This window comes from Cyprinus carpio, chromosome A7, assembly GCF_018340385.1.
Source record: "Cyprinus carpio isolate SPL01 chromosome A7, ASM1834038v1, whole genome shotgun sequence".
NCBI lineage: Eukaryota > Metazoa > Chordata > Actinopteri > Cypriniformes > Cyprinidae > Cyprinus > Cyprinus carpio.
Window position 1 is genome coordinate 7,236,774 of NC_056578.1, and position 12,612 is coordinate 7,249,385.

Consider the following 12,612-nt stretch of genomic DNA (forward strand, 5'->3'; position numbering starts at 1 on the left):
TTTTTTAAGTTGACTTTATATCATCACCTAAATTGTAAATTTTTATGTTTAAATGTAATTATATTGTGCCCAAGAAAACTAAAGAATGTCAATTATAATACTAATAATTCTTAAGCCCCAAAACATAAAGATTTGATTTAGTAGTCTAGATGTAGTATTTACAAGTTAAAATAACAAACATTTTATGTTACAGCTTCTCACATGTGAGAATGTGTTGCTTTCCCTTTTGTCTAAAAGCTAAATGAATATTTTTTTTGGACCCTATGAAACTTTATGTTTCTGGTCCCATTGACATCCATAGTAGGAAAAAAATATATAGCTATATATATATATATATTCTTCTAAAGACCCGGAGATCGTCTGAATGGATTAAAAAACGGTAAAACTCAACTGTTTAACTCTGGGGGAGATGTTAAATTAGCCTTTTTCAAAAAAAAAAAAAGCGTAGTATTCCTTTAATATGCACATTGCTGTCTTTGAGCACGCAGCGCCGAAAAGAGAACACGTGCACCATTAAACTGGATGCCAACAGCCAAGAAGAAGTAGAAGAAGAGAACACGAGACATTTTCGATCTGTTTGCACGTGGCACTGGAAGCTCGCAACGCCGACCCTCTGCACTGCTGCCGGGTGTGTCTTGCTGGTGACAGTGACATAATTAATTCCCTGCAGGACACCGCTACAACTTTGTCTTCCACACGAGGTAACCTAATGATTTCTGTTATTTTATTAATCTTACTGGTTTGCAAACTGTTTGAATCGGAATGTTACTAAGTGTTAGCACTAACGTTAGCTTGCACCAATTCCTGCTTTAGTGGTTCATAAAAAAATGTTCGTTGATTGATTTTTATTTTGGTTGGGTAAGTTTAATTTTAGTTTGTTTGTGTTTTTTTTGTTTTTGTTAGAACTGCGGCTCGCAGAAGACGTGACATTTTCTATCTGTTTGCATCACAAGCTTGCACGCGGCACGGCACTGGAAGCTCGCAACGCCGACCCCCTGCACTGCTGCTGTGTGTGTGTCTTGCTGGTGACAGTGACATAATTTATTTCCTGCAGGACACCGCTACAACTTTGTCTTCCACACGAGGTAACCTAATGATTTTCTCACCCAATTTTCTAACTTAATTCATTTTCTCACTTTAGTGGTTTATACAAAATGACTCGTTCATTAAGTTGGCTAATTAACATTAACGTTAGTTTGTGAAAGTTTTATGTTAACGTTAGCAAACTATGTTGGCTCGCTAGCTAATATGCCCTCACCCTTTTTTTAAGTAACTTAAAGTTAAGGCGTTAACTGAGGTTACTATAAAATCGCACAAGGGAATGACCTAACATTAGCTAACTGTTAAACAGTATTTAGGGCTAGGTTGGGCCCAAATTGGCGCGATTTGGCGCTTTCAGTCACGTTCTCCCCTCTCCGCAATGTAACGTTTTTAGAAAAAAAAAAAAAAAAACGTTATCAGGGAAATACGGTGATTTATTTTTTTATGTTAGTTAAAAGCAAATAGCAAGGTCCACAGTTTGTCCACTGCCTAGACTTTGACAAAATTGTGCAAACTGACGGTTTTATTTTTTTGTTGTTGACTGGTATAAATTATGTGGAAATGTAAATTGTGTGTTTTTTCTAGTGCCTTAAAAATACAGTTATTGAGACATTACAGACTCTATCATGGCCAGTATTCCACAATTTCACCATTACCTTGCCTGTATAACAACTGCATGTGTACATTTAGCACTTATAACTCATTGAAGGTACATTTGTCAAGAGTACATTTGGAGAAAAGACTGGTAGGCAGAGACAACAGTGATTTGACTTTAAATCTGGCATTTCATTGCCCTGTGTGTGATTTTAAGCAGCCATTTGTTGAGAGTGACATGTTTATTCATCTAAGGGGGCATCTAAGACGGAAAGAAACCGTGCCATGTCCATTTAGGGCCTGCAAGTTTCAAACAAATGTTTACTCAACATACAATTCACACAAGTGCAGAGAACACCAACATGTATCAGACTATGATGTGGCAGTTGTAGTGCAAAATGTCTCGAATGTTTCCCAGGATGACACTGAACATGATCAGGAAGAGCTTTCAGATGAAAATGAAACTGCCTCAGCCCCGGTAGCAGGCAGTAGTGATGAAGGATTAACAGAGCAGTTACAGTACAATCTGGCTGCCTTCTTCTTGAAAATGCAGACTATTCTCCATGTATCCACAAGAGCAACACAGGAAATCATTTGAGCATATTGATCAATTGTTTTCACTGTCAGAAACCAGTTTTAAGAGAATCTCTAATCAAAATACTGGAAAAACATAACTGCCCCATTACTGACACACTTGTTAGTGAGATTGTCCAGGCAGTTTCAGAGAGTAATATTTTGTATACATCTGTTACCTCTGAAGGACCACTGTCAACAGCAAAGCGGAGAAAGTCATATTATGAGGATAAGTTTCCATTTGCCAAGCCTCTATACCAGGGGTATTGAATTAAAATTCTAAGAGGTCCAGTTAGAAAAAAAATCAGCAACCAAAGGTCCGCAACATCACAATAACTAACTTTGTGTTATCATTCAGTGCCACAGCCTAGTAGTTGTATGAAAATATGTAAGTAGCCTAGTCAAGAGACGACTGTCAAATAAAATGAAAGTACAAATTGAATAATATTTCAACAATATTTATTGTCAGTTTATATATTGAGCTGTAGGGAAATAATAATAGTACTCTAATAATAAATAATAAATGATCAATTTAAATAAAAAATAAAGGCTGCATTTAAAATAAATTAAAAAAGAAATAAAACACAACAGAGAGCTTTTGAAAAATGTGCATCTCAAAATAAAGTGCTTAATTTTAGAAAAAGGAAATAAAAAGTATAGCTTGATTTTCCCTTTTACTTTTTAGTTAACTTCCTTTCACAACTTAAGTTTAAACACATTTTAAAATAAACAATCTCAACACACGTTAACAATTGAACAGCTTTAACGCCTCCTTTTCTCTTTCTTTCCCTTTTATATCCCACTTCCACACTTTCTCTTGCTTAGTGAGAAAAGTGAGCCCTTGGTTGTCCTGCCAGGATTTTAAATCTGGGCTGGAATGGCGTCAGGGCCATTCTCAAACACATGTGCAGGTGCTCATTGGTGAGTCTGGATCGGTATTTGCTTTTAATAATGTTCATTGTGGAGAAAGCTGCCTCACAGTTGTATGTGGAGCCAAACATGGTTAAGATGTACAAGGCTACTTTCCTCAGACCTGGGAAAGCGGTCTCTGGGACCATTTGAATCCAGAAAGTGGTAGGATCAGTTTTTCCGAAATGCTCTTTCAAGGCCACATCTGCTTGTAGATCGATCAGTTGGATCTGGAGAGGCCCAGCATTTTTCCAACTTGAAGAGCAGTGTGACTTCCTTTGAGAACTCCCTGACATCTGTGATGAGGAATGGGTTCTGAATGAAGAGGGTGAGCTGCTGTCCAAGGCTGAAGCTGTCAAAACGCATGCTGAAGTTTACAATCAGCTTGTCAAGAAAGTCAACAAAAGAAGACACATCTCTCTCACCCTGAACCTGTTCCTTCACAGTTGGAAAGTGTGCACAGTCTGCCATCAGGTCTTCCCTAAACAACACAAGTTTCCTCTGAAAGGAGGCGGACAGCTGTCATCAGATCACAAACTGAATTGTCCTTGCCCTGTAGCTTAAATTCAGTTCATTCAGTCTTTCTTGTCATCCTCCAAAAAGAGAGAAAATGTTGATTGCCTTTTGGTTCTTCTAAGTGCCAGAAAGCTGCGATTTCCCCTCGGATGTACCAAAAGCGCTCGCAGAACCCGTACCTTTGCTGATCTGTTTGCATTGTTGCTTGCAGAAGGCACGGCATCAGCATTCGCAACAACTTCCCCCTGCAAATTGCTGGTGTGTGTCGATGCTGGTGACAGAAGCTCTAATTTAGTTTCCTGCAGGACACCGCTACAACTTTGTTCATCACCTCAGGTACTCCTGAATGATTTTCTCACAGGAATTTTCTAACTTAATTCATTTTCTCACTTTAGTGGTTTATACAAAATGACTCGTTCATTCTTGGCTAAGTAACATTAACGTTGTTTGTGAAAGTTTTATGTTAACGTTAGCAAACTATGTTGGCTCGCTAGCTAATATGCCCTCACCCTTTTTTTAAGTAACTTAAAGTTAAGGCGTTAACTGAGGTTACTATAAAATCTTCACAAGGGAATGACCTAACATTAGCTAACTGTTAAACAGTATTTAGGGCTAGGTTTGGGCCCAAATTGGCGCGATTTTTGGCGCTTTCACAGTCACGTTCTCCCCTCTCCGCAATGTACGTTTTTAGAAAAATAAAAAAAAAAACGTTATCAGGGAAATACGGTGAGACACATTTTTTTATGTTATTAAAAGCAAATAGCATGGTCCACAGTTTGTCCACTGCCTATCCTTTGACAAAATTGTGCAAACTGACGGTTTAATATTTTTTTTTGTGTTGACTGGTATAAATTATGTGGAAATGTAAATTGTGTGTTTTTTCTAGTGCCTTAAAAATACAGTTTTTGAGACATTACAGACTCTATCATGGCCAGTATTCCACAATTTCACCCTTTACCTTGCCTGTATAACAACTGCATGTTTTACATTTAGCACTAGCACTTATATAACTCATTGAAGGTACATTTGTCAAGAGTGTTGGGCAGTGAAAAGACTGGTAGGCAGAGACAACAGTGATTTGACTTTAAATCGTGGCATTTCATTGCCCTGTGTGCGGATTTTAAGCAGGGTATTGTTTTGAGAAAGACATGTGCTTTTCATCTAAGGGGGCATCTTCACGGATTGCCGCTGTCCATTTAGGGCCTGACAAGTTTCAAACAAATGTTTACTCAACATACAATTCACACAAGTGCAGAGAACACCAACATGTATCAGAATGATGTGGCAGTTGTAGTAAAAAATGTCTCGAATGTTTCCCAGGATGACACTGAACATGATCAGGAAGAGCGTTTTCAGATGAAAATGAAACTGCCTCGCCCCGGTCTCAGGCAGTAGTGATGAAGGATTAACAGAGCAGTTACAGTACAATCTGGCTGCCTTCTTCTTGAAAATGCAGACTATTCTCCATGTATCCACAAGAGCAACACAGGAAATCATTGAGCATATTGATCAATGTTTTCACTGTCAGAACCAGTTTTCCAGAGAATCTCTAATCAAAATACTGGAAAAAACATAACTGCCCCATTACTGACACACTTGTTAGTGAGATTGTCCAGGCAGTTTCAGAGAGTAATATTTTGTATACATCTGTTTATTGCTCTGAAGGACCACTGTCAACAGCAAAGCGGAGAAAGTCATATTATGAGGATAAGTTTCCATTTGCCAAGCCTGTAGAGTACCTTATTGAGTCGTCACAGCGTACATTTATGTATGTGCCCATTCTCACATCTTTGCAGTTGTTGTTGAAAAAAACAGACGTACTTGAGAAAGTCCAAGAAACCACCTCACAGTTGCCTGGACAGTATTCGTCTTACTGTGATGGCTCCTACTTCCAGGAAAATGAGCTTCTCTCAGATGAGGGTCAAAAATTGTCAATTATTCTTTATGTTGATGATTTTGAAATTGCAAACCCTCTAGGAACATCAAAAAAAATACACAAAGTATGTGCAGTTTATTGGACATTAGCTAACCTCCCAGTAAAGTATCGCTCAGAACTCCAATCTACTCAGTTGACTCTTTTGTGCAACTCAAATGATGTACGGCAGTTTGGGTATGAAAAGGTTTTTGCGCCTCTCTTGAGTGACCTAAAAGCTCTTGAAAATGAGGGTGTTTACATTGAGACATTTGGTCACTGTCTCAAAGGCACAGTGTACTCTGTTGTGGCTGATAACCTGGCTGCCCATGGGCTAGCTGGTTTCAGTGAGAGTTTTAGGGCTACATATTTTTGCAGATTTTGTCTTGCCACCCAGACAGATATGCAAACATCAAATGCAATCACTGGTAGTTTTGAGATGAGAACCAAAAATATGCATGATCACCTTGTTCAAAAAATGCAGAACAGTGACAGTGAAGAGAACTGCGGTGTAAAACAAAGTTGTGTTCTTTCTGATCATCTCTCTTATTTTCATCCTATCACAGGATTTCCACCTGACATCCTTCATGACCTGTTTGAAGGTGTGGTTCCTGTTGAGTTGGCACATTCTTTGAAGGGTTTGATTGCAAGAAAGTATTTCACTTTGGAAGAGCTGAATAGGGCAATACTGTCATTTCCCTTCCAACATTCTGATAAGGTTAACCGCCCTCACCCAATTCCTCAGAGTTTTGCCACTCGAGGGACAATCGGCGGGAATGGGCATGAGAACCACGCTCTGCTTAGACTGCTACCTGTTCTCATTGGCTCCAGAGTCCCTGAAGGAGACAAATTCTGGGAGGTGCTAATGGAATTAAAAGATATAGTTGAACTTGCCATGTCTCATACGTACACAGATGATACCATTCAGTACATGGCCTGTAAGATTTCAGATCACAGGCAGCTGCTTCAGGAAGTATTGCCCAGCTTACGATTACGGCCAAAGCATCATTACATTGAGCATTATCCTCATCTCATAAAGTGCTTTGGTCCTCTGGTGCATCTGTGGACAATGAGATTTGAGGGGAAGCACAAAGTCTTCAAGGCAGTTGCTCGTTGCTCTCATAACTACAAAAATGTGTTGAAAACTATGGCAGAGAGACACAAAAACATGATGGCATTCTATTTGTCATCACCAAGATTTTTCAAGCCACCAGTGCAGACTTCAAAAGTGGAGTCTTCTGTTTATGTTGAGTCATTGCCTACTGATACACATGCGTTAATATCGAGCATCACAGACAGCAGCAGTGTATATGGCACAAAACAGGTTACCATTGAAGGCACAACTTTTGTGGCTGGGATGTTTGTTTGCACTGGGACACATGCTGCCTTGCCTGTGTTTAAAGAGATCAGAAACATATTACTTATCAGAAATGACATCTTCTTTGTACTGAAAGACTATGAGACCTGGTATGTTGAGCATTTGCGGTCATATGAGCTAACAGATCATAAAAGCAAGGGCCATACAGTGAAATCTGTATGTCAGCTAACTGACCGAATGCCACTGTTTGCCTACAGGGTTTCAAGCAAGCTAATTCTGACAACTAAACATTTCATTCCTGTGTCAGAGTAAGAGAGTAGCCCATCACTAGCCTTCTCAGGGACCTGAGGGAGGCTAAAGATCTGTCTGGACCTTCAATGAACACTAGTGATAACCTTAAAGGGTTAGTTCACCCAAAAATAATGTCATTTAATGACTCACCCTCATGTCGTTCCAAGCCCGCAAGATCTCCGTTCATCTTTGGAACACAGTTTAAGATAATTTAGATTTAATCCGAGAGCTTTCTGACACTCCATTGAAAATGTATACATTGAATACTGTCCATGTCCATAAAGATAATAAAGACACCATCAAAGAAGTCCATGTGACATCAGTGGGTTAGCTCCAACTTTTTGAAGCATCGAAAATAAATTTTTGTCAAAAAATAAAAACTTTATTGCACTCTTCATTTTCTTCTGCTTTGGCCTCGAGTGTGTTCATGTAGTATAACTGCGTAGTGCTTCTGTGATGTACGTCACGCGCATCACACACATGACCAGTGTCGGACAATAGTAAACCTCCGTGGTGACGTAGAACCCAGAAGTTCTGCGCAGTTATACTACGTAAACACACTTGAGGGCAAAGCTTAAGAAAATGAAGAGTGGAATAAAGTTTTTGTTTTTTTTGGACCAAAATGTATATTCGATGCTTCAAACAATTTTAACTGACACACTGGTTTCACATGGACTACTTTGATGTCTTTTTTTTTAGCTTTATGGACGTTCACAGTATACCGTACCTACATTTTCAATGGAGGGGCAGAAAGCTTTTGGACTAAATCTAAAATATCTTAAACTGTGTTCTGACGATGAACAGAGGTCATAAGTCCTTCGAACAACATGAGGGTGAGTCATTAATGACATTATTTTCATTTTTGGGTGAACTAACCCTTAAATAAATACACTGGACAACATAATTAAAGGTAATGTCTATTTTCCATTATGACCAATGTGTCATCAAGGTAAATACATGCAATATGCTGGTTAAATTTGTGGTATCCCAATTATACCATACTTTTAAAATGTTTAACCAATACTTACTTAAAAAAAAAAAATAGTTTGACATTTTGGGAGAGTGTGATTTTTTTTTTTTTTTTTTTTTTTTTTTTTTTTTTTTTTTTTGTAATATTGTTACCACTCTCTTGCCTGTATGGTTAATGAAGCTACAGATGGATAATGTGTGGGTGGTCTAGGCAGCTAGTGAAAAACAGCGGCATCACCTGGAGTAGCTCTGTCTGTTTTATGTTACAGGCTTCCCTAATACAGTGTAAATGGAAGCGACTGATGTCCTGAGACTAAGGGTCATCCTTGATGATATCAATGCTGAGAGGCTTATTTTGCCCTCTCGTCCTGAGACTGTAAATGCCCTCATAATTGAGATAAAAAATAAGTTGAACCTTGCCTATGACTTTTGGCTTCAGTTTCAAGACCCAGAATTTGACAATGCCCTATGCAATTTAGTAAACATCGAGGACCTACCATCCAAGGCAACCATTAAGATAGTTAGATATCTTGAGCCAGATCTCAGTTCAACCAGCACAGATGATACACTGTTGTCTGATAACACAGATTCACTAGATCGTCTTTGCCGATGGCCAGAGATCTTTGTTATTCCAACATTCTCCTACGAGGTTGAGCATGCTCTAAGAGAGGGCAACTATGCATTTGTCAAAGAGGGGAAAACTCTAAACTTGACTAGGGATCAAAAACACAACATACTGGATGGAATGGCTGCTGAAATATATAAGCATAAAGCATATCCCAGTACCAAAAATATTCTCATGGCTGCAGAGGCTCTGGTGCGCAAACACCCCTGCCTAAAAGAAAAAGGTTCCGGAACAGGGTATGAGGGTTGGAAGAACAGCCTGCGCTTCAAAATGGGCAACTACAGGACCAAACTGAGCAGGGCTGGCATAAAGGATGTGGCTGTGAATGCTGGAAAACGTAGCAGGACCAATCCAGAAGGTGCAGCATCCAGGGCCAAAATCAAAAGACCCAGAAGAGGAGAAATAAACTTCATGCCCAATTATCCCCAAGGAGAAACTAAGGACACACTGGAGAACTTGAGGCTTGAGATGGTGGAGCAGTTCAAGAAGACCGTGACTGATAGAGACATGATTATCATCCATCAACATATGCAGCGTACCTTTGCACTCAGGCGTGAAGAAATTGTGAATTCAGCTCCTCCCATTGCTGAATTGAAAGACCGATGGCCTGCACTCTTTTGTGAAGCCCAAGTGAGTAAAAACTTAGAAACATTGTCATGGTCATGATTGCAGCACTGGTTGATCTGGATAAAGAGCAAAAAATGATTAGTGTTAATATGGTTTTGTCTGTTTGTCTTAAGTTTTTTCCCTTACAGTCTTATATGGCTTGAAGTTAATGAATGATGTGAGTTGATTTAAAAAAAAAAATTTTGTGCTTTTGTTTTCTATGCAGCTCTACAGTGAATTCCACAGGATCACCAATCAAAATCTACCGTATTCCTTCTATGCTGCACTTGACAAGTACACACCTCAGCTGTTGAAGCTCTACAAAAAGAGGAAGACTGGAAGTTTTGGTGAGAAGATGGAAGACGTTTTGAGGGCATATGAGGAACAGGTAAAAACATTTTTAAAACATTAATGCATTATATTGATGTTGAATGTGAACAGAACTGCAGCCCCCAACATGCATACCTTGTCTTTGTTTGGGCAACAGGACAAGAACAACATCACTGCAGCTCGAACAGCAGCCCTGGCTGGCCTACCGCTGTACTTAAAGGAGGATTCATCAGAGGTCTTCAAAACCTGCAAGGTATTTTTGTATTCTCCTTTTTCTGTTTTCATAGCTTAATAACTTCATCTATTTTGCAAAGAGAAATCACTGAACATAAAAATTTGAAACCACCTTGTGTACCCTGTTGGCTGCGTTTAGAGGAATTCTCAACATTATTTAATTTTTGCTGTGTAGTGTGACAGAGCATTAAAAGGATGCTAGGGTCTTCCACTTAATTAAATGGTGCTTGTCTTTATTCTGAAGTAGCCTTAAGTAAATACAAATGAGATGGGACAAAATAATTATTTAAATAGTTAAGTTCAGTTTATATGAGCCCTCAGGTTTTATTGTGGATTGCTCTCTTTTTTATTAAGGCTGGTCAGAGTTGTTCATCAACACTATATAATTTAAAGTCAGGCAGTAATATAGTTCTTCTAAATTCTATAAGGCAATTATATACACACATGGGAGTCTTGTATAAAAGTTGGTCAAGACTACACTTTAAGTGGTGTTCAGGTAAAAAAAAAGTTTAAAATGTGGCTAAGAATCAGGTCTCATCACAAACAGAGACACTTAACACATAATCTGTTCCCAAATTTGTAACAGAAGTTAAAAATTTATAAAAAACACCATAGACCACTCATCTCTCTTTATATTTTGTTTGTGCTCTTCTATAAACTCAGACAGCTTCTACGTTAAGTCCACATCAATGGGTTTTAAAGGAATAGTTTACTTTGAAATTAAATGTTGGTATGTTTTAGCTTACCTAAAGGGCATCCAATATGTAGGTGTCTGTTTCCGCAGTAGTTTCAATTTGTATATTTTTAGGTCAAACCGCTGTTGTCTGTCAGTCATATAATGCTGGTATATAGTAACTGTCTTAAAGAGCATGCACACAGAAGTCCAAATTAAACGATTCCCCAATGTAAGTACACATTGATGGCCTAAGATCGGTTTGTGTGAGAAAACGAACAGTATTTATATCGTATTTACCTCTTGTACACAATCACGTCCATGAGCTTAAGCTTCTATTTGAACGAATCTTTAATATGACTCGGGAGTAACGAGTTGTCTCAGAGAGTGATTCGTTCATTCTGTTGGCCGCGCAGAACCTGGCCAACAAAATGAACATAAAATCAGGGTATCCTTGATATTGTCTCGAAACAGTTAAAGAATAGAAAACCTTATCTGAAAAAATCTGAAATCAGTGGTGTAATGATGTTTTCTTTTGCACCTTTAGGCTTTTTGTAAGCTTGATGATTTGTACAATTACACTCCCACAAACTGAACATGTATTCCCTTTTCAGGATGACTTGGAGTCAATCCAGGATGGAGCAGTGGCTCTGGTGGCAGTGGTGAATGAAGAGGATGTGCCTGCTGGAGTTCCCTTTGAAAGTCACCACGTGTCAATTGTCCTTGAGGATCAGGTTGTAATGTCTCACAGATCTTGGACTGATTCATTGGTGATTTTGTTTGGAATGATCTATGCTCTTCATTTGAGCTATCCTGAGAAGCTAAGTGGCTTCTTTGAGTTCATCCAAGTTATCCTCTTAAACCTTGATGATGGAAGAAAGCAGCTCAAACCTAAGTTACAAGCCTTGAGAAATGAGCTATAGAGTAAATGTGTTAACGCTTTTCTGTAGAAGGTCAGTAGTGTTCTGAAAAGTATCTTTTTGCTTGCAATCCAAAAATGTTTCTGTTTAGATTTCTGTGTTGCAACAGATACTTGTGTACATAATTACAGCTGGGTTGGTTGGCTTTCTACTTTCTACTAGCTTAAGTGAGAAACACGGGCACTAATTTAGAAACAAACACGATACTCTAAAGAGTTTTTCTATATTTCTTTTAAACATTGTTAGGTAATATTCTTTCTAAATGTTGCCTAAATGTTCTTAATGACCACACAGTTGCAAATAACTTGATAGTTATAATTTGGAAGAGCCTGGGTTCAAGGTTTATTTTTTTATTATTTTTTTTTTTTTATTTTTTATTTTTTTACTACAATGTGTGTCTGCATTGTGTGGTATTCTGTGGTTTCTTCACATTCTTTTTAAGTTTAATTTCTAGTATATGGGCTTTTGTCATTTCTATTAGTTTTTGTAATATATATTACTTTAATATTATTTAAAATTAATTTAAGTTAGCTTTAATACATTGTCTTCACACTCTTTATTACCATATGGGAATAGCATTAGTATATATATATATATATATATATATATATATATATATATATATATATATATATATATATATATATATATATATATATATATATATATATATTTATTTTTTCTATTTTTAGGTGAGTCTTAATTATAATTTTATTTTTATCATAGTGTTTCATTTCTATTACTTTTTGTAATATCTGTTAATTTCTTATTATTCAATTATTTTTTATTCATTTATTTGGCTTTATTACATTGCCTTCACACTCTGTATTACCACATGGGAATAGCATTAGTTATTTAATTTTGTTTTTATTTTTTATCTGAGTATTAATTTCTTAGTATTTGTAACAAACACTCTTTAAATTTAAGTTGTAGTATATGGACTTTGAGTTTTTGTAATATCTGTTAATTTAATACTATTTATAATTTTATTTAAATATATATTTTTTACATTTATTTGGCTTTAATTCATTTAATTCATTGCCTTCACACTCTGTATTACCACATTGGAATAGTATTAGTTATTTAATTTTGTTTTTATTT

The 12,612-nt window shown here is 37.3% G+C and overlaps 1 protein-coding gene across 2 annotated transcripts; it reads left to right on the forward strand.

Annotated features, from left to right (window-relative positions):
* Positions 1–368: 368 nt before the first annotated feature.
* On the forward strand, positions 369–12,100 carry LOC109060343 (sterile alpha motif domain-containing protein 3-like). 2 transcript variants are annotated; one of them, XM_042759446.1, is made up of 6 exons: positions 370–701; positions 954–1,085; positions 8,393–9,378; positions 9,581–9,742; positions 9,842–9,937; positions 11,206–12,099. In XM_042759446.1, the coding sequence occupies exons 3-6, from the start codon at positions 8,413–8,415 to the stop codon at positions 11,512–11,514; spliced, it is 1,533 nt and encodes a 510-aa protein (XP_042615380.1). In that variant the 5' UTR covers positions 370–701; positions 954–1,085; positions 8,393–8,412; the 3' UTR covers positions 11,515–12,099. The 2 variants fall into 2 exon arrangements, with proteins under 2 accessions (XP_042615381.1, XP_042615380.1); XM_042759447.1 differs by lacking the exon at positions 954–1,085 and having other exon boundaries at positions 369–701; positions 11,206–12,100.
* Positions 12,101–12,612: the final 512 nt, after the last annotated feature.

Excerpts from the sequence above, each read along its gene's own strand:
- LOC109060343 (XM_042759447.1), top strand. The coding sequence starts at position 8,413 with ATGGAAGCGACTGATGTCCTGAGACTAAGGGTCATCCTTGATGATATC. Across the intron at positions 9,379-9,580 it reads CACTCTTTTGTGAAGCCCAA|CTCTACAGTGAATTCCACAG; the intron begins GTGAGTAAAAAC and ends TTTTCTATGCAG. Across the intron at positions 9,938-11,205 it reads AGGTCTTCAAAACCTGCAAG|GATGACTTGGAGTCAATCCA; the intron begins GTATTTTTGTAT and ends TTCCCTTTTCAG.